This window comes from Oncorhynchus clarkii, chromosome 28, assembly GCF_045791955.1.
Source record: "Oncorhynchus clarkii lewisi isolate Uvic-CL-2024 chromosome 28, UVic_Ocla_1.0, whole genome shotgun sequence".
Classification (NCBI taxonomy): Eukaryota; Metazoa; Chordata; class Actinopteri; order Salmoniformes; family Salmonidae; genus Oncorhynchus; species Oncorhynchus clarkii.
Window position 1 is genome coordinate 48,336,056 of NC_092174.1, and position 22,736 is coordinate 48,358,791.

A 22,736-nucleotide genomic window follows, 5' to 3' on the forward strand; every position below is an offset into this window, starting at 1 on the left:
AACATATGTTATTGTGGGTGTAGGAACACAAGCATTTCCCTATCTCCAACAGTGCAGTAATATCTAACAATACACAAGGGGCTCCTGAGTGGCGCAGCGGTCTCAGGCACTGCATCTCGGTGCTAGAGGCGTCACTACAGACCCTGGTTCGATTCCAGGCTGTATCTCAACCGGCTGTGATTGGGAGTCCCATAGAGCGGCGCGCAATTGGTCCAGCGTCGTTAGGGTTTGGCCGGGGTAGGCCGTCATTGTAAATACGAATTTGTTCTTAACTGACTTTCCTAGTTAAATAAAGGTTGAATAAATAAATAACAATACACACATCTCAAATTAAAAGAATAAAATAAAATACATTTATGAATATTAGGACGTGCAATGTCGGGGTAGCATTGACTACAGTTGTATACAGTATAGACATATGAGATGAGTAAAATAGTATGTAAACATTAGTGATTCCATGTCTATGGATATGGGGCAGCAGGGTTGAGTAACCAGGTGAGTGATTCCATGTCTATGGATATGGGGCAGCAGGGTTGAGTAACCAGGTGAGTGATTCCATGTCTATGGATATGGGGCAGCAGGGTTGAGTAACCAGGTGAGGGATTCCATGTCTATGTATATGGGGCAGCAGGGTTGAGTAACCAGGTGAGTGATTCCATGTCTATGGATATGGGGCAGCAGGGTTGAGTAACCAGGTGAGTGATTCCATGTCTATGGATATGGGGCAGCAGGGTTGAGTAACCAGCTGAGTGATTCCATGTCTATGGATATGGGGCAGCAGCCTTTAAGGTGCAGGGTTGAGTAACCAGGTGAGTGATTCCATGTCTATGTATATGGGGCAGCAGCCTCTAAGGTGCAGGGTTGAGTAACCAGGTGAGTGATTCCATGTCTATGGATATGGGGCAGCAGGGTTGAGTAACCAGGTGAGGGATTCCATGTCTATGTATATGGGGCAGCAGGGTTGAGTAACCAGGTGAGTGATTCCATGTCTATGTATATGGGGCAGCAGGGTTGAGTAACCAGGTGAGGGATTCCATGTCTATGTATATGGGGCAGCAGGGTTGAGTAACCAGGTGAGGGATTCCATGTCTATGTATATGGGGCAGCAGGGTTGAGTAACCAGGTGAGGGATTCCATGTCTATGGATATGGGGCAGCAGGGTTGAGTGATTCCATGTCTATGTAAATGGGGCAGCAGCCTCTAAGGTGCAGGGTTGAGTAACCAGGTGAGTGATTCTATGTATATGGGGCAGCAGCCTCTAAGGTGCAGGGTTGAGTAACCAGGTGAGTGATTCCATGTCTATTGATATGGGGCAGCAGGGTTGAGTAACCAGGTGAGGGATTCCATGTCTATGGATATGGGGCAGCAGGGTTGAGTAACCAGGTGAGTGATTCCATGTCTATGGCAATGGGGCAGCAGGGTTGAGTAACCAGGTGAGTGATTCCATGTCTATGGATATAGGGCAGGGTTGAGTAATCAGGTGGTTACTTTAACAGTCTGATGGCCTTGAGATGGAAGCTGTTTTTCAGTCTCTCGGTCCCAGCTTTGTTCATGTCCTTGATGATCTTTATATATGGAAGTCTATTTATTAAATAATTGCTTCCACTGATATGGTCAGATTTTTGCCTAGGCTACTTTGAAGCAAGGTTAAACATGCCTCATAATATCTAGTAAAACGTCCCTGATGTCTTTTATTCCCCCAGTAACACAAGTGTCCTTGATGTCTTCATTCCCCCAGTAACACAAGTGTCCTTGATGTCTTCATTCCCCAGTAACACAAGTGTCCTTGATGTCTTTTATTCCCGCCGGAAACACAAGTGTCCTTGATGTCTTTATTCCCCCAGTAAGACAAGTGTCCTTGATAGAGAGCTGGGCTGGAGAGGGCGAGGCAGAGAGCTGGGCTGGAGAGAGCAAGGGGTGATAGGACAGACAGAGGCAGAGAGCGCTAGAGAGAGAGCTTGGCCGGGAAAAGAGAGAGTGCGAGAGAGGGGGGTGATAGGACAGAGCGGCAACGAGCACTAGAGAGAGAGCTTGGCTGGGGAAAGAAAGAGAGAGAGAGGGGGGGGGGGTGTATTTTTAGAGCTGGTACTCAAACACTAGATAACACTTCCTGCCTGTAGTTGTAGGATGAAACAAGCTTTGGTTTCTGGACCTGACCAATAGCTGTACTGTGGGATGACGTGGGCTCTGGTTTCTGGACCTGACCAGTAGCTGTACTGTAGGATGAGAGGGGCTCTGGTTTCTGAACCTGACCAGTAGCTGTACTGTAGGATGAGAGGGGCTCTGGTTTCTGAACCTGACCAGTAGCTGTACTGTAGGATGAGAGGGGCTCTGGTTTCTGGACCTGACCAGTAGCTGTACTGTGGGATGAGGTGGGCTCTGGTTTCTGGACCTGACCAGTAGCTGTACTGTAGGATGAGAGGGGCTCTGGTTTCTAACTCCGTCAGTCAGACGCTGAGCAGGCAGCTGCTGTAAATGACATACAGCTTTCAACACGACTTCCATTCTACTTTCTGTCCTGGATAATTCCCCTCTCCCCCGCCACCTTTTTTATGTGCCTGTAATGAGGCTGTGGTTGGTGACGATCAGAGGAAAAATGGATGTCTACCTACAAAGATACCGCCCAGAGCACTATGCAACATTTCTAAATGCACATACAGCTGTATATTGTAACACATAGTAGCTGACTAATGTCAGAGACAATTCTGCACATTCTAATACTTTGTTTTAGTTTGTCATGTCCTTGACCGTATCTAATTAAAATGGTTAACACTAAAATGATGGTCTAATTTTGTTATTACAAGTTATTATGATTGGTTTCCAGATATGTCCTGCTGTGCTATCTAGGTGGCGGTTTTTTTTCACAACACAGTTCAGACAAAACCACGGCCTGTTATTCAGAGGGGCCATTTCACCCTTAGGCAACAGGGGTCAGTTTGGGATGTAGGCAATTGCAGGAAGCTTGGCCCCAGTGAAGTACTGGGCCGTACGCACTACCCTCTGTAGCGCCTTGCAGTCAGATGCCGAACAGTTCCCATACCAGGCGGTGTTGCAACCGGTCAGGATGCTCTCGATGGTGCAGCTGTCAAACTTTTTGAGGATCTGGGGAACCATGCCAAAGCTTTTTAGCTTCCTTGGGGGGGAAAGGTTTTGTCGTCCCCTCTAAACGACTGTCTTGGTGTGTTTGGACCATGATAGATTGTTGATGTGGACACCAAGGAACTTGAAACTCTCGACCCGGTCCACTACAGCCCCGTTGATTTTAATGGGAGCCTGTTCTGCCCACCTTTTTCTGTAGTCCACGATCAGCTCCTTTGTCTTGCTCACATTGAGGGAGAGGTTGTTGTCCTGGCACCACACTGCCAGGTCTCTGACCTCCTCCCTATAGGCTGTCTCATTGTTGTCGGTGATCAGGCCTACCACTGTTGTGTCGTCAGAAAACTTAATGATGGGGTTGGAGTTGTTTGGCCAAGCAGTCGTGGGTGAACAGGGAGTACAGGAGGGGACTAAGTACACACCCCTAAGGGGCCCCAGTGTTGAGGATCAGCATGGCTATTCTGGTTGGGAAATGTACGTACAGTCACTGAGGGGACGATGTCGTCGATGCACTTATTGATGAAGCCAATGACCGAGGTGGTATACATCTCATTGCCATTGGGTGAATCCCGGAACATATTCCAGTCTGTGCTAGCAAAACAGTCCTGTAGCATAGCATCCGCGCCATCTGACCACTTCTGTATTGAGCGAGTCACTGGTACTTCCTGCTTAAAGTCCCCGGCCACTAGGGGCACCGCTTCTGGGTGAGCATTTTCTTGTTTGCTTATGGCCTTATAGAGTTGGTTGAGTGCGCTCTTAGTGCCAACGTCGGTCTGTGTAGACGGCTACAAATAATGTAGGTGAGAACTGCCTTGGTAGATAGTGTGGTCTACAGCTTATCATAAGGTACTCTACCTCAGGCGAGCAATACCTTGAGACTTCTTTAATATTAGACATCGCACACCAGCTGTTATTGACAAAAAGACACACCCCCCCACCCCTCGTCTTACTAGACGTAGCATCTCTGTTCTGCCGGTGCATTGAAAATCCCTCCAGCTCTATATTGTCCGTGTCGTCGTTCAACCACGACTCGGTGAAACATAGGATATCACTGCAGTCTGCTGCAGATGCGGTTCATGGTCTTATTTCTCGAGTCAGTTGTTTGAATGGCGTTAGGAGTGTGTTCATGTTTCAAGTTTCAAACATGTTCTCAAATGCCGTTGAAATGGCAGCAGCGGTATGAGAACCAGCCCATCCTTAAGCAATACGGCTTTCTTCAGTACGAAATCTTCATCGACCCACTGTACTGTCAGACTCAGCATGCTCATGGTGCTATTGAAGCTAATAACAGTGACACCCATAGCAAGTAGCTCATGGATGTGCATTTCAGCAATACTGTGTAACTCCGGTGGGGCAACATCTGGAAAAATAGTGCATACTTGGTAGTGTGTACCGGAGCTCGAAGTGCTCGACCAGTTGGCGAAAGCCAACATCATCCACGACAGAGAACGGTTGGTTGTCAAGGGCAATGAATTCCATTGTCTTTGCATTAATGGATTTTGCCTTTTGAGTTTCAAATGACTGCTCGACTTGATCTTGTTTCGTTGTTGTAAGTGTGCGCTTAGTTTTTTTTCTTTTGTTCTAAGTAGTTGCTGAACGTCTGGGGGTGATGCACTTTCTAATGAGTAGTTAGGTTTGTGGAATTGAAAGATTTCACTTTCTCCCCTCCTCGGGAAATAGTAGCAGCACAAATGTTGCATATGTCCTTTACCTTCCTTTGAAACGTTAAAATAGATCCACACAGCAGACATTGTGGGCCAGGTTAGGAATGCTGTGTTGCACGTGTAGCGCTGTACTTTTCATGGCGTCATCATCTTCCTACGTTATGTAGGTATGCACGGCAGCTTTGACATTGGTTTTGCACCTAACCTAGACATCGGGCCGATGTTGCCGTTTTTAGCAAATATCCGCCGATTCCGAATTTTGTTGTTTTTCTATAAGAAGTGTGATTTTTGAGACCGAAAACTGGGGAAAAAACGGAACCTGGAAAACTAAACGGAGAGCAGGTGAAGAGATGGTACCAGATGAATCAAAAATAACCTTCTGGTATTGACACAAAGGGAAAATAACCTTCTGGTATTGACACAAAGGGACCATAATCTTCTGGTATTGACACAAAGGGAAAATAACCTTCTGGTATTGACACAAAGGGACGATAATCTTCTGGTATTGACACAAAGGGACGATAACCTTCTGGTATTAACACAAAGGGACGATAACCTTCTAGTATTAACACATAGTGACGATAACCTTCTGGTATTGACACAAAGGGAAAATAACCTTCTGGTAATTGACACAAAATAACCTTCTGATATTTGACACAAAGGGAAAATAACCTTCTGGTATTGACACAAAGGGACGATAACCTTCTGGTATTATCACAAAGGGATGATAACCTTCTGGTATTTTTGTCGACACAAATTAACAACGTTTAGGTATTTAGTCGACACATGGACAATAATGTTCTGGTATTTAATTGACACAAATGGACAAAACGTCAAAACAATAAACGGTAGTAAAGAAGCCATCAAACGGCTACAAAAGGCAAAGCGCCTGTAAGCCTATACCAGGCCGTTCATACTCTCACCACTGAGAATTAGTTGTAGACCTAAGTAACAAGTTACCTTCACAACAGTCCTCTCGATTGACAAAGAACGGGTATATATACTCACAGCAACCGGCACATTCAATTAGGAGAAACCGGACCACTTTATTGAGTGAAGTAAAAGCAGCCAACAAGTGCTCAGCATATGTGGGAACTCCTTCAAGACTGTTGAAAAAGCATTCCAGATGAAGCTGGTTGAGAGTGCCAATAGTGTGCCAAGCTGTCTTCAAGGCAAAGGGTGGCTATTGGAAGAACCTTAAATATAAAATCTATTTTGTTTTACCTTTTTTTTGGTTACTACATGATTCCATATGTGTTATTACATAGTTTAGATGCCTTCACTATTATTCTACAATGTAGAAAATAGTAAAAATAATGAAAAACCCTTGAATGAGTAGGTGTTCTAAAACATTTTACCGACAGTGCACATACAGGCCTATAGTGACATACAGGCCTATAGCTGCTATAGTGACTGAATAAGTAATCAACTTGCGCGATATAGAGGTAGGTGGGAGGTGCGCACCCTCTAGGAACACTGTGCGGCCTCTAAGCATTGTGTGCCCGATACCATGCCCTAGAAACACGGTGCGCCAGACACCACGCTCTAGAAACAGGGTGGGCCAGACACCACGCTCTAGAAACACGGTGGGCCAGACACCACGCTCTAGAAACAGGGTGCCGCTTTTGAAACACTTTGTCGCCCTAGAAACACGGTGGGCCAGACACCACGCTCTAGAAACAGAGTTTGGAGAAATGGAAATGTCTGTACTTGGCGCTTGTGGAAATGGAGAAAGGTGGTTCGATGAGAAAACAGTGGAAAGCTGGCATCCTCACCGATTTGATGTAAACACATTGTTCCATTACAGCATGCTATGGCTACCTAGCTGTTTGTGTGCATATGAGATCCATTTGAATTGCTATGTTGTAGATTAATGGAGTATTCCCTGATTATAACAGTTGACGTTCTGTCTCTTCCCCAGGTGTAGAGCTGTTGTGTTAGCCCGTCTGTCCAACCAACCGCTCCACCAGGTGTATCAGACCGCTGGGAATGACTGCACCTTCACAACCTCACCAGGAGTGGGCCCTGGAGGACGACGCCCACATCAATCACACAGCCAGGAGCTAGGAGCACCTTCCTTCCTTTAGCTAGGAGCACCTTCCTTCCTTTAGCTAGGAGCACCTTCCTTCCTTTAGCTAGGATAGCCTCTCTTCCTTTAGCTTGGATAGCCTTTCTTAGTTAGCTAGTGTGAGTCCAGTCCTAGGTTTAGATGCAGCTTTGATGCTGGTGGTGATTTAGAGAGAGAGAGAGAGACCCACAGAAGAGGATGGCTCATCAGTTCACCTGATCTCTACCCTTACTGTTGCTAACTTGATTAGTAGTTATCAGCCGTAGGCCTCATACAGAGTATATTCACACTCACACATTCAGTACTAGCCCTACACTGTGTGGTGACTTGGCTCCCTCCACCTCTCCATTCCCCTCCACGCCCCCCTGCCGGTCTGGTGGATGTTTTGGCAGCTCTGAGGACTGCATGGCAGTGGCGTAATCGTGGAGAGGCCAGGGTACCACAAACTTATGGACTTTGACAAGAGAGGAGGAGGAGGAGGAAAGGGGGAGGCAGAGGAAGGGAAGAGGATGTCAAAGACGGGAGGGAGCCGGTCGGGGCACGGCAGTCGCAGCTCGGGGAGCAACTCCGGGGTGCTCATGGTGGGCCCTAACTTTCGGGTCGGGAAGAAGATTGGTTGTGGGAACTTTGGAGAGCTACGCCTGGGGAAGAACCTGTACACTAATGAATATGTGGCTATCAAACTGGTGAGTGGACCTAATGCTGTAACATATTATATGAACATGAGGTTGAACCTTGAGACTGTTCTCTCTGCTACCGCACGGCAAGTGGTCCCGGAGCGCCAAGTCTAGGACCAAGCCATAAGACTCCTAAACATATAAACAAATGGCTACCCAGACTATTTGCATTGCACTATTTTTATGCCCAGCTACTCTTTTATTATCTATGCATAGCCACTTTAATAACTCTACCTACATGTACATAATTACCTCGACACCGGTACCCCCCGCACATTGACACATTGACTGTATATAGCCCCGCTATTGTTATTTACTGCTGCTCTTTAATTATTTGTTATTCTTATCTCTTACTTTTTTAGTAAGAGATAATTGTGAGGTCAGAATGCTCGGATCAACCCTACTCCTCGGCCAGAGTCCAGTGTGCGCTCTGAACTCTGAGAGGGAAACGATTTGGATTTAGACTATACCTTAGTTATATTATATAAACATGAGGTTGAACCATACAGTGCATTTGGAAAGTATTCCGACCCGTGACTTTTTAAAACATTTTGTTATGTTACAGGCTTATTCAAAATTGAATTAAATTGTTTTTTTCGCCTCAATCTACAGTGGGTTGTGAAAGTATTCACCCCCTTGGCATTTTTCCTATTTTGTTGCCTTACAACCTGGAATTAAATTTGATTTTTTTTGGGGGGGGGGGGGTTGTATCATTTGATTCACACAATATACCCACCACTTTGAAGTTTTATTAGGAAACAAACAAGAAATAAAACAAAAAAATGGAAAACTTGAGTGTGTATAACATTCACCCCCCCAAAGTCAATACTTTGTAGAGCCACCTTTTGCAGCAATTACAGCTGTAAGTCTCTTGGGGTATGTCTCTATAAGCTTGGCACATCTAGCCATTGGGATTTTTGCCCATTCTTGAAGGCAAAACTGCTCCAGCTCCTTCAAGTTGGATGGGTTCTGCTGGTGTACAGCAATCTTTAAGTCATACCACAGATTCTCAATTGGATTGAGGTCTGGGCTTTGATTATGCCTTTCCAAGACATTTAAATGTTTCCCCTTAAACCACTTGAGTGTTGCTTTAGCAGTATGCTTAGGGTCATTGTCCTGCTGGAAGGTGAACCTCCGTCCCAGTCTCAAATCGCTGAAACAGGTTTCCCTCAATAATTTCCCTGTATTTAGCACCATCCATCATTCCTTCAATTCTGACCAGTTTCCCAGTCCCTGCCGATGAAAAACATCCCCACAGCATGATGGTGTTGATGGTGTTCTCGGGGTGATGAGAGGTGTTCGGTTTGTGACAGACGTAGCGTTTCCCTTGATGGCAAAAAGCTCAATTTTAGTCTCATCTGACCAGAGTACCTTCCATGTTTGGGGAGTCTCTCACGTGCTTATTTATTTCTGTCCACTCTTCCATAAAGCCCAGCTCTGTGGAGTGTACGGCTTAAAGGGGTCCTGTGGACAGATACTCCAATCTCCACTGTGGAGCTTTGCAGCTCCTTCAGGGTTATCTTTGGTCTCTTTGTTGCCTCTCTGATTAATGCCCTCCTTGCCTGATCAGTTTTGGTGGGTGGCCTTCTCTTGGCAGGTTTGTTGTGGTGCCATATTCTTTCCATTTTTTAATAATATATTTAATGGTGCTCTGTGGGATGTTCAAAGTTTCAGTTATTTTTTTATAATCCGACCCTGATCTGGACTTCTCCACAACTTTGTCCCTGACCTGTTTGGAGAGCTCCTTGGTCTTCATGGCGCTTCTTGCTTGGTGGTGCCTCTTGCTTAGTGGTGTTGCAGACTCTGGGGCCTTTCAGAACAGGTGTATATATACTGAGATCATGTGACACTTAGATTACACACAGGTGGACTTTATTTAACTAATTATGTACACACCACTTTTCTGTTTTAAAAAAATAAATAAAAAGTTATTTTTTTCATTTCACTTTCACTGTTTTGTGTATGTCCATTGCATGAAATCCAAATTCCAAGGTTGTAATGCAACAAAGTAGGAAAAACGCCAAGGGGGATGAATACTTTTGCAAGGCACTGTACTCACAATACCCCATAATGACAAAGCAAAAACAGGTTTTTAGAAATGAAAAGTTTTTAAAGGAAATATCACATTTACATAAGTATTCAGACCTTTTACTCAGTACTTTGTTGAAGCACCTTTGACAGCGATTACAGCCTCAAGTCTTCTTGGATATGACGCTACAAGCTTGCCACTATCCTGACTAGTCTCCCTGCCACTGAAAAACATCCCCACAGCATGACGCTGCCACTACCATGCGTAGGGATGGCGCCAGGTTTCCTCCAGGTCAAAGAGTTCAATCTTGGTTTCATCAGACCAGAGAATCTTGTTCCTCATGGTCTGAGAGTCCTTTAGGTGCCTTTTGGCAAACTCCAAGTGGGTTGTCATGTGCCTTTTACTGGCTTCCGTCTGGCTACTCTACCATAAAGGCCTGATTGGTGGAGTGCTGCAGTGATGGTTGTCCTTCTGGAAGGTTGTCCCATCTCCACAGAGGAACTCTGGAGCTCTGTCAGAGTCATCATCGGGTTCTTGGTCACCTCCCTGACCAAGCCTTCTCCCCCGATTGCTCAGTTTGGCCAAGCGGCCAGCTCTAGGGAGAGTTTTGGTGGTTTTTCCATTTAAGAATGATGGAGGCCACTGTGTTCTTGGGGACCTTCAATGTTGCAGACATTTTTTGGTACCCTTCCCCAGATCTGTGCCTCAACACAATCCTCTCTAGGAGCTTTACGAACAATTCCTTCAACCTAATGGCTTGGTTTTTGCTCAGATGCGCTGTTAACTGTGGGACGTTATATAGACAGGTGTGTGCCTTTACAATTCATGTCCAATCAGTAGAATTTTTCACCAGTGTGGACATTTGTAGTCAAGTCTGCATATGGGAACAACGCACGCAAGTTTCGCTCTGGAAATAGAAGTGAAAATGGGCTTCCATAAAGTGGGTGCAAACTTCCAATGCATTTCAACAATATGGCCAGATGGCCAGGAATGGATTACACCCGACACGGTCACTTCTACTGGCTGTCAACTATCAAACCACTGGTGTTGGTGAGTATGTTAGCTAAGTAGAGAGCTCGTAGCTACTTTTGGTTATACAACATTATTTGATTATGCTAGCTAGCCAGGCTAGCTATGATACCAGAGATGAAAAGGGAATGATATTGTAGTTAGCTAAATACATTAAGCTAACGTGATGTAGCATGTCAGAGGAAGATGTGCAAAGCCCAAGTTTGCTAGCTACCTTGCTAACTGTAGCCTGTTGGCATTTAGGGTCAATACAGGGCAAGTGCTTAGATACTAACTTGCTAGCTAATCATAGGATGTAACCAGCTTGCTTTCAATTATGTTTCAACTTGAGTTGGCTAGTTAGCTAGCTAACTCGAACTGGCTAGCTAATGTTAGCTAGCTAGCCAACTCATTGAAACTCCGACAAAGATATAACTAACCCGGATTTTTAAGTTAGGTAGCTTGCATTCAGGGGCTTCGTCGATGCCTGTTCTCATACAAGTTTGTTGTGTATTTCCTAGGGCAAAGGTAATTGAAGGATGTTACTTGTCTACCCAGAGCAAGTAGAAAAATGTATCCGCAGGCATTCAGCAACGTCCACAGCTGGTTGCTTAGTAACGGCGTCCGCGACCTGAATCTATTCTGTAGCTCCTCTAGTATCATATAAATAATTACTAGAGTTACTTTTCTCTCTATATGTTTGAGTGATTTTATATTTCTTTAATTCACAGGCTAGTGGATTTGTTGTTCAGTGGCGTGGTGGGAAACCCCCCCCCCCCCCCAGTAGACATCAGTACACATCAGTCCTGCTTCAGAGTAAGGGAGGACCCTTGAATCAGGTTGATCATTTGATTTGGTCAATGGTCAAAATACTATCTGTCCTGGAATTCACCTAATCACCATTGATAACGTAATCAGTGCTGTGTCTGTATGTGTGTCTTGTAGGGAGGTGCCCGCCTTCCACTGTGTCAATGGACTACTCCTGGGCCCTGAGTGAATGCCAACCAGTCAGTGCCATGCTGGCACTTGTCCCTTGTGAATTAGCTGTGAATCAGGAACTGGTGATTTGGCTATGTTCAACTGTCTATTTACTGTTGACTTCCATGACTGTATGGTGACAGTCTTTCTCCCCGTGTGATAGGAGCTGGGTCAGATATAGGAGCTGAAGTCGGGCTCCATCATGACCAGTGTCTGTGTCGAGAGGGGCCCGGAGCTGATCTACTGGCCCCACACCTCAGAAGGGACAAAAGCTGATTACTAACAAGACAGAACATCACAAGTGTTTAGTAATATCACCTTTCAATACGTGTCACTCCACTCTAATTTTTCTACAGACGGGCAGAAGAGAGGCTTCTGAAATGAGTAATCTGACTAAAAGGCAGGTTGATCCTGATGTCTGATTTGGGAGAGACCTTGTTTCTCAGCATTAAAGGCAGGTTGATCCTGATGTCTGATTTGGGAGGAACCTTGTTCTCAGCATTAAAATGATACGTCTATTACTTAATATGGTCTTTGGTTATTATTGAATAGAATGGTAATATCAGTAAGGGGAGCTTTGAGTTGGTCAGTAGCCTACAGAGTGGTGGAAGTAGAGTACCATCCTCTAGCCAGTACCATCCTCTAGTCAGTACCAGTAGAGTACCATCCTCTAGTCAGTACCATCCTCTAGTCAGTACCATCCTCTAGTCAGTACCAGTAGAGTACCATCCTCTAGTCAGTACCATCCTCTAGTCAGTACCAGTAGAGTACCATCCTCTAGTCAGTACCATCCTCTAGTCAGTACCAGTAGAGTACCATCCTCTAGTCAGTACCAGTAGAGTACCATCCTCTAGTCAGTACCAGTAGAGTACCATCCTCTAGTCAGTACCATCCTCTAGTCAGTACCAGTAGAGTACCATCCTCTAGTCAGTACCATCCTCTAGTCAGTACCATCCTCTAGTCAGTACCATCCTCTAGTCAGTACCAGTAGAGTACCATCCTCTAGTCAGTACCATCCTCTAGTCAGTACCAGTAGAGTACCATCCTCTAGTTAGTACCAGTAGAGTACCATCCTCTAGTCAGTACCATCCTCTAGTCAGTACCAGTAGAGTACCATCCTCTAGTCAGTACCATCCTCTAGTCAGTACCAGTAGAGTACCATCCTCTAGTCAGTACCATCCTCTAGTCAGTACCACCCTCTAGTCAATACTAGTTCTAGTTAGTACCAGTAGAGTACCATCCTCTAGTCAGTACCATCCTCTGGTCAGTACCAGTAGAGTACCATCCTCTGGTCAGTACCAGTAGAGTACCATCCTCTAGTTAGTACCACTAGAGTACCATCCTCTAGTCAGTACCATCCTCCAGTCAGTACCGTGTAGACCTCACTGTGAAATGCTTACTTACAATTCCTTAACCAACAATGCAGTAAAAAATTATTTATTCTGCGCTTTCAGACGAGAGTGCTCTGAAATCGGAGTAGATGGCCAGAGTGAATTTACGATCGCACCCTTTAATTAAATAGTGATCCATTCTGACTACTGACTCTGTCATCACACAGGACCGCGTGCTGACAATTATGGGCCGGCAGGCTACGAGGAGGCTAGATCTTTGTACGTGGACCTAAGGGATATGCTATCCAGATGAGTGTAGAGTCAGTGTGCCTGTCAAGTGGAGATAGCTGCCAAAAGGTTGAACGTATGTATCGTTAGGATCGTAAGAAAAGCTATGCATGAAACATGAAACGTAAATGTTCAAATAGATCTTTAAACGTACAAACTCTATGTTACGACTATGAATGAACATTTACACTTTCAATTCTTACTTTGCGTCTCCCTTTACTCGGTTCCAGATCTTTTTTATGCGTACAAACTTTTATCAGCAATGTGGCATCTGCAAAGGACATAAACCGAACGTAGCTCGTTGAAATTAGCTAGTCAATTAAGTAACTCCAGCCCAGACGACGGAGTTGCTAGGCAGGTTCTGGTTTCTTTTTCAAAAAAAGAAGTCGAGAGCTTGTTTTAGAGCTGCATTCAATAACGACGTTATTTCCACTAGATGGCGCAGTAAAGGCTTGGGCCTTCAGCTAATGACTCATGTGAGAATGATAAAGACCCAGAAGAGCCTTGTCAAGAATAACCGCCTGAGCTGCAAAATAGAAGTAAATATGATTTAAGCTAGGCCTATTCTAGTATCTAAATATGCCATCCTGTTGTGTGTCATTTAATTGCATCGTTTATTTTTATAGCCGCGTGGGGCTAATGTGGTGATCATGTCATCAAATGAATCACACCTTTTCCAGTATTTGGGAGCACGGACTGTAGGCCTTATATTAGTCATTATGACTGGTGTATTTGTGACTTCTACTCTTTGTGTGTAGGCTTGTTGTAGCCATTTTCGTTGCTCAACCCCCGTCACACACCTTACACCTTAGCCAAATACATTTAAACTCAGTTTTTCACAATTCCTGACATTTAGTCCTAGTAATAATTCCCTGTCTCAGGTCAGTTAGGATCACCACTTTATTTTAAGATGTGAAATGCCAGAATAATAGTAGAGATAATGATTTATTTCAGCTTTTATTTCTTTCATCACATTCCCAGTGGGTCAGAAGTTTTGCCTTTAAATTGTTTAACTTGGGTCAAATGTTTCGGGTAGCCTTCCACAAGCTTCCCACAATAAGTTAGGTGAATTTTGGCCCATTCCTCCTGACAGAGCTGGTGTAACTGAGTCAGGTTTGTAGGCTTTCTTGCTCGCACATGCTTTTTCAGTTCTTTCCACACATTTTCTATGGGATTGAGGTCAGGGCTTTGTGGTGGCCACTCCAATACCTTGACTTTGTTGTCCTTAAGCCATTTTGCCACAACTTTGGAAGTATGCTTGGGGTCATTGTACATTTGGAAGACCCTTTTGCGACCAAGCTTTAACTTCCTGACTGATGTCTTGAGATGTTGCTTCAATATATCCACATAATTTTCTTCCCTCATGATGCCATCTATTTTGTGAAATGCACCAGTCCCTCCTGCAGCAAAGCACCCCCACAACATGATGCTACCACCCCCGTGCTTCACGGTTGGGATGGTGTTCTTTGGCTTGTAAGCATCCCCCTTCATCCAAACATAAGGATGGTCATTATGGCCAAACAGTTATATTTTTGTTTCATCAGACCAGAGGACATTTCTCCAAAAAGTACGATCTTTGTCCCCATGTGCAGTTGCAAACCGTAGTCTGGCTTTTTTATGGCGGTTTTGGAGCAGTGGCTTCTACCTTGCTGAGTGACCTTTCAGGTTATGTTGATATAGGACTCGTTTTACTGTGGATATAGATACTTTCGTACCTGTTTCCTCCAGCATCTTCACAAGGTCCTTTTCTGTTGTTCTGGGATTGATTTGCACTTTTACTGGTTATGATTCAATGTTCCTGGTAAATATTAGAGGGCGACTGATTATGATTTTTCAACGCCGGTACCGATTATTGGCCAAAACCGATGTTTTTTATTTTTTATTTGTAATAATGGTAATTACAACAATACTGAATGAACACATTTATTTTACCTTAATATTATACATCAATAATATCAATTTAGCCTCAAATAAATAATGAAACATGTTCAATTTGGTTTAAATAATGGAAAAACAAAGTGTTGGAGAAGAAAGTAATATGTGCAATATGTGCCATGTAAAAAAGCTAACGTTTCAGTTCCTTGCTCAGAACATGAGAACATATGAAAGCTGGTGGTTCCTTTTAACATGAGTCTTCAATATTCCCAGGTAAGAAGTTTTATGTTGTAGTTATTATAGGAATTATAGGACTATTTCTCTCTATACCATTTGTATTTCATATATCTTTGACTATTGGATGTTCTTATAGGCACTTTAGTATGGCCAGTGTAACAGTATAGCTTCCGTCCCTCTCCTCGCCCCTACCTGGGCTCGAACCAGGAACACATCGACAACAGCCACCCTCGAAGCACCGTTACCCATTGCTCCACAAAAGCCTAGGCCCTTGCAGAGCAAGGGGAACAACTACTCCAAGTCTCAGAGCAAGTGACGTCACCGATTGATACGCTATTAGCGTGCACCTCGCTAACTAGCTAGCCATTTCACATCGGTTACACCAGACTAATCTCGGGAGTTGATAGGCTTTAAGTCATAAACAGCTCAATGCTTGAAGCACAGCGAAGAGCTGCTGTCAAACACATGAAAGTGCTGTTTGAATGAATGCTTATGAGCCTGCTGCTGCCTACCACCGCTCAGTCCGACTGCTCTATCAAATCATAGACTTAATTATAACATTCGAAAACAAAATGTTTATTCTTTCAGTGAAATACAGAACCGTTCCGTATTGTATCTAACGGGTGGCATCCATAAGTCTAAATATTGCTGTTACATTGTACAACCTTCAATTTTATGTCATAATTATGTACAATTCTGGCAAATTAATTACTGTCTTTGTTTGGAAGAAATGGTCTTCACACAATTCGCAACGAGCCAGGCGGCCCAAACTGCTGCATATACCCTGACTGCTTGCACAGAACGCAAGAGAAGTGACACAATTTCCCTAGTTAAAATAAATTCTTGTTAGCAGGCAATATTTTAAGAAAGGCATTGATGTTTATGGTTTGGTGCAACGACAGTGCTAAATCATCACCCGTTTGGTAGGCTGTGATTCAATGAAAAATTAACAGGCACCGCATCGATTATATGCAACGCAGGACACGCTATAGATAAACTAGTAATATCATCAACCATGTGTAGTTAACTAGTGATTATGTTAAGATGTATTGTTTTTTATAAGTTTAATGCTAGCTAGCAACTTACCTTGGCTTCTTGCTGCCCTCGCGTAACAGGTAGTCAGCCTGCCACGCAGGCTCCTCGTGGAGTGCAATGTAAGGCAGGTGGTTAGAGCGTTGGACAGGTAACCAGAAGGTTGCAAAAACTAGTCATCGAGCTGTCAAGGTAAAAATCTGTCGTTCTGCCCCTGAACAAGGCAGTTAACCCACTGTTCATTGAAAATAAGAATGTGTTCTTAACTGACTTGCCTAGTTAAATAAAGGTTAAATAAAGGTGTAAAAAAAAAAAAACATCGGTGTCCAAAAATACAGATTCCCAATTGTTATGAAAACTTGAAACCGGCCCTAATTTATCGGCCATTCCGATTAATCGGTCGACCTCTAGTAGATACTACTGGTTATGAATCCTTATTCCTGGTGCATACTACTGGTTATGATTCATGTTAGATAAAGCTGTAATAGTCCTGCAGCATGTATGTAGTCCTAAAGCTGTTGTAGTTCTAAAGCTGTTGTAGTCCTGCAGCATGTATGTAGTCCTAAAGCTGTTGTAGTCCTAAAGCTGTTGTAGTCCTGCAGCATGTATGTAGTCCTAAAGCTGTTGTAATCCTGCAGCATGTATGTAGTCCTAAAGCTGTTGTAGTCCTGCAGCATGTATGTAGATCTAAAGCTGTTGTAGTCCTGCAGCATGTATGTAGTCCTAAAGCTGTTGTAGTCCTGCAGCATGTATGTAGATCTAAAGCTGTTGTAATCCTGCAGCATGTATGTAGATCTAAAGCTGTTGTAGTCCTGCAGCATGTATGTAGTCCTAAAGCTGTTGTAATCCTGCAGCATGTATGTAGATCTAAAGCTGTTGTAATCCTGCAGCATGTATGTAGTCCTAAAGCTGTTGTAGTCCTGCAGCATGTATGTAGATCTAAAGCTGTTGTAATCCTGCAGCATGTATGTAGATCTAAAGCTGTTGTAATCCTGCAGCATGTATGTAGATCTAAAGCTGTTGTAATCCTGCAGCATGTATGTAGATCTAAAGCTGTTGTAATCCTGCAGCATGTATGTAGATCTAAAGCTGTTGTAGTCCTGCAGCATGTATGTAGATCTAAAGCTGTTGTAGTCCTGCAGCATGTATGTAGATCTAAAGCTGTTGTAATCCTGCAGCATGTATGTAGTCCTAAAGCTGTTGTAGTCCTGCAGCATGTATGTAGTCCTAAAGCTGTTGTAGTCCTGCAGCATGTATGTAGATCTAAAGCTGTTGTAGTCCTGCAGCATGTATGTAGATCTAAAGCTGTTGTAGTCCTGCAGCATGTATGTAGATCTAAAGCTGTTGTAGTCCTGCAGCATGTATGTAGATCTAAAGCTGTTGTAGTCCTGCAGCATGTATGTAGATCTAAAGCTGTTGTAATCCTGCAGCATGTATGTAGATCTAAAGCTGTTGTAGTCCTGCAGCATGTATGTAGATCTAAAGCTGTTGTAGTCCTGCAGCATGTATGTAGTCCTAAAGCTGTTGTAATCCTGCAGCATGTATGTAGATCTAAAGCTGTTGTAATCCTGCAGCATGTATGTAGATCTAAAGCTGTTGTAATCCTGCAGCATGTATGTAGATCTAAAGCTGTTGTAATCCTGCAGCATGTATGTAGATCTAAAGCTGTTGTAATCCTGCAGCATGTATGTAGTCCTAAAGCTGTTGTAGTCCTGCAGCATGTATGTAGATCTAAAGCTGTTGTAATCCTGCAGCATGTATGTAGATCTAAAGCTGTTGTAATCCTGCAGCATGTATGTAGTCCTGCAGCATGTATGTAGTCCTAAAGCTGTTGTAATCCTGTAGCATGTATGTAGATCTAAAGCTGTTGTAGTCCTGCAGTATACGGCCTAAAGCTGTTGTAGTCCTGCAGCATGTATGTAGATCTAAAGCTGTTGTAATCCTGCAGCATGTATGTAGATCTAAAGCTGTTGTAATCCTGTAGCATGTATGTAGATCTAAAGCTGTTGTAGTCCTGCAGTATACGGCCTAAAGCTGTTGTAGTCCTGCAGCATGTATGTAGATCTAAAGCTGTTGTAATCCTGCAGCATGTATGTAGTCCTAAAGCTGTTGTAGTCCTGCAGCATGTATGTAGATCTAAAGCTGTTGTAATCCTGCAGCATGTATGTAGATCTAAAGCTGTTGTAATCCTGCAGCATGTATGTAGATCTAAAGCTGTTGTAATCCTGCAGCATGTATGTAGATCTAAAGCTGTTGTAATCCTGCAGCATGTATGTAGATCTAAAGCTGTTGTAGTCCTGCAGCATGTATGTAGATCTAAAGCTGTTGTAGTCCTGCAGCATGTATGTAGATCTAAAGCTGTTGTAATCCTGCAGCATGTATGTAGTCCTAAAGCTGTTGTAGTCCTGCAGCATGTATGTAGTCCTAAAGCTGTTGTAGTCCTGCAGCATGTATGTAGATCTAAAGCTGTTGTAGTCCTGCAGCATGTATGTAGATCTAAAGCTGTTGTAGTCCTGCAGCATGTATGTAGATCTAAAGCTGTTGTAGTCCTGCAGCATGTATGTAGATCTAAAGCTGTTGTAGTCCTGCAGCATGTATGTAGATCTAAAGCTGTTGTAATCCTGCAGCATGTATGTAGATCTAAAGCTGTTGTAGTCCTGCAGCATGTATGTAGATCTAAAGCTGTTGTAGTCCTGCAGCATGTATGTAGTCCTAAAGCTGTTGTAATCCTGCAGCATGTATGTAGATCTAAAGCTGTTGTAATCCTGCAGCATGTATGTAGATCTAAAGCTGTTGTAATCCTGCAGCATGTATGTAGATCTAAAGCTGTTGTAATCCTGCAGCATGTATGTAGATCTAAAGCTGTTGTAATCCTGCAGCATGTATGTAGTCCTAAAGCTGTTGTAGTCCTGCAGCATGTATGTAGATCTAAAGCTGTTGTAATCCTGCAGCATGTATGTAGATCTAAAGCTGTTGTAGTCCTGCAGCATGTATGTAGTCCTAAAGCTGTTGTAATCCTGCAGCATGTATGTAGATCTAAAGCTGTTGTAATCCTGCAGCATGTATGTAGATCTAAAGCTGTTGTAATCCTGCAGCATGTATGTAGATCTAAAGCTGTTGTAATCCTGCAGCATGTATGTAGTCCTAAAGCTGTTGTAGTCCTGCAGCATGTATGTAGATCTAAAGCTGTTGTAATCCTGCAGCATGTATGTAGATCTAAAGCTGTTGTAATCCTGCAGCATGTATGTAGTCCTGCAGCATGTATGTAGTCCTAAAGCTGTTGTAATCCTGTAGCATGTATGTAGATCTAAAGCTGTTGTAGTCCTGCAGTATACGGCCTAAAGCTGTTGTAGTCCTGCAGCATGTATGTAGATCTAAAGCTGTTGTAATCCTGCAGCATGTATGTAGATCTAAAGCTGTTGTAATCCTGTAGCATGTATGTAGATCTAAAGCTGTTGTAGTCCTGCAGTATACGGCCTAAAGCTGTTGTAGTCCTGCAGCATGTATGTAGTCCTAAAGCTGTTGTAATCCTGCAGCATGTATGTAGTCCTAAAGCTGTTGTAGTCCTGCAGCATGTATGTAGATCTAAAGCTGTTGTAATCCTGCAGCATGTATGTAGATCTAAAGCTGTTGTAGTCCTGCAGCATGTATGTAGATCTAAAGCTGTTGTAATCCTGCAGCATGTATGTAGTCCTAAAGCTGTTGTAGTCCTGCAGCATGTATGTAGTCCTGCAGCATGTATGTAGTCCTAAAGCTGTTGTAATCCTGCAGCATGTATGTAGTCCTAAAGCTGTTGTAGTCCTGCAGCATGTATGTAGATCTAAAGCTGTTGTAATCCTGCAGCATGTATGTAGATCTAAAGCTGTTGTAATCCTGCAGCATGTATGTAGATCTAAAGCTGTTGTAATCCTGCAGCATGTATGTAGTCCTGCAGCATGTATGTAGATCTAAAGCTGTTGTAATCCTGCAGCATGTATGTAGATCTAAAGCTGTTGTAATCCTGCAGCATGTATGTAGATCTAAAGCTGTTGTAATCCTGCAGCATGTATGTAGATCTAAAGCTGTTGTAATCCTGCAGCATGTATGTAGATCTAAAGCTGTTGTAGTCCTGCAGCATGTATGTAGATATAAAGCTGTTGTAATCCTGCAGCATGTATGTAGATCTAAAGCTGTTGTAGTCCTGCAGCATGTATGTAGATCTAAAGCTGTTGTAGTCCTGCAGCATGTATGTAGTCCTAAAGCTGTTGTCGTCCTGCAGCATGTATGTAGTCCTAAAGCTGTTGTAATCCTGCAGCATGTATGTAGATCTAAAGCTGTTGTAATCCTGCAGCATGTATGTAGTCCTAAAGCTGTTGTAATCCTGCAGCATGTATGTAGTCCTAAAGCTGTTGTAATCCTGCAGCATGTATGTAGATCTAAAGCTGTTGTAATCCTGCAGCATGTATGTAGTCCTAAAGCTGTTGTAATCCTGCAGCATGTATGTAGATCTAAAGATGTATGTAGATCTAAAGCTGTTGTAATCCTGCAGCATGTATGTAGTCCTAAAGCTGTTGTAATCCTGCAGCATGTATGTAGATCTAAAGCTGTTGTAATCCTGCAGCATGTATGTAGATCTAAAGCTGTTGTAATCCTGCAGCATGTATGTAGTCCTAAAGCTGTTGTCGTCCTGCAGCATGTATGTAGTCCTAAAGCTGTTGTAATCCTGCAGCATGTATGTAGATCTAAAGCTGTTGTAATCCTGCAGCATGTATGTAGTCCTAAAGCTGTTGTAATCCTGCAGCATGTATGTAGTCCTAAAGCTGTTGTAATCCTGCAGCATGTATGTAGTCCTAAAGCTGTTGTAAGCCTCCGTGTCCATTCTGGGCTAGCTGTTCAGAACATCCTGTGGGTTTAAATGCAATATGTTTCTGTTTGGCTTGTTGGTTTGGTTTTACACACACTTGCTCAGAAAGCCCTCTCGTCTGTGGTTTGCTTGCGCACTGAGTGTCATGAATGACTCAACCCCCTGTGGTCCTGAACCCCACCACCCGTGCTTAGTCGGGGACACACGTTCACCCACCAACTGAGTTATTGGGATTGATTGATTCACACAGTCTTTTTCCTGTGATGAGGTTATGAGCTATCCCCATTGTTTGACCTCGAACCGTCATCATGTTTGACCTCGAACCGTCATCATGTTTGACCTCGAACCGTCATCATGTTTGACCTCTAACCCTCATCATGTTTGACCTCTAACCGTCCTCATGGTGTTTGACCTCTAACCCTCATGGTGTTTATCTCATTTCCAGGAGGCCATCAAGTCCCGGGCCCCACAGCTCCACCTGGAGTACAGGTTCTATAAACAGCTGGGGAGTTCAGGTGAGAAACATCACAGAATTATATTGATTCTCTGTGGTCATGAACACCAATGTAATGGAAGTTTATTATCAGGAAAACTGTTAAATGTAGTATTGAATCCACCAATATAATGGATGTTTATTATCAGGGAAATAATTAAATATATCTTCAACTAACCTGTACCCCCCGCACATTGACTCGGTCCCGGTATCCCCTGTATAATGTCTCCACATTGAGAGTGTGTGTGTGGCAGGCTTACAGTGATGTCAAAAAACAACATTTGAGAGTGTGCTGACCCTGGTGCTAGAGGGGGTACAGCTGACCCTGGTGCTAGAGGGGGTACAGCTGGAGGTTGAATGTTTGAAGGGGTACTATAACCAGTCTGGGAACCACTGATCTAGGACCAAAAGGCTTCTTAACAGCTTCTATCCCCAAGCCATGAGACTCTTGAACACTTAATCAAATGGCTACCTGGACTATTTGCATTGTACCCACCATATCCTCCATTTTGACGCTGCTGCTACTCCGTTTATTTTCCATACATGCATCCAGTCACTTAACCTCTACCTACATGTACATATTACCTCAACTACCTCCACTAACCGGTGCCCCAGCACATTGACTCTGTACCGGTGCCCCCTTGTTTATAGTGTCGCTATTGTTATTTTACTGCTGCTCTTTAATTACTTGTTATATTTCAATATTATTTTTTATTGTTTTTCTTAAAACTACATTGTTGATTAAGGGCTTGTAAATAACATTTGATTTGATTTAAATTTGATATTGATATAACAGGCTGAGGTACAGTCACCAGGTGCTCTCCACTATAACAAACAGGCTGAGGTACAGTCACCAGGTGCTCTCCACTATAACAGGTTGAGCCAGTCACCAAGTGCTCTCCACTATAACAGGCTGAGCTAGTCACCAGTCACCAGGTGCTCTCCACTATAACAGGCTGAGCAAGTCACCAAGTGCTCTCCACTATAACAGGCTGAGCTAGTCACCAGTCACCAGGTGCTCTCCACTATAACAGGCTGAGCTAGTCACCAGGTGCTCTCCACTATAACAGGCTGAGCTAGTCACCAGGTGCTCTCCACTATAACAGGCTGAGCTAGT

At 43.6% G+C, this 22,736-nt stretch overlaps 1 protein-coding gene across 6 annotated transcripts in view; it reads left to right on the plus strand.

Annotated features, from left to right (window-relative positions):
• The window catches only part of LOC139387597 (casein kinase I-like), a 77,139-nt gene that overhangs the window by 11,635 nt on the left and 42,768 nt on the right, over positions 1-22,736 (plus strand). For all 6 annotated transcript variants that reach the window (XR_011629194.1, XM_071133960.1, XM_071133961.1 and 3 more), the window contains exons 2-3: positions 6,682-7,514; positions 21,572-21,641. Coding sequence is in view for 5 of the 6 variants with exons in the window: in XM_071133960.1 (XP_070990061.1) it covers positions 7,278-7,514; positions 21,572-21,641 (307 nt within the window). In the remaining variant the exon portion in view is untranslated. The remainder of the gene's footprint in view (positions 1-6,681; positions 7,515-21,571; positions 21,642-22,736) is intronic.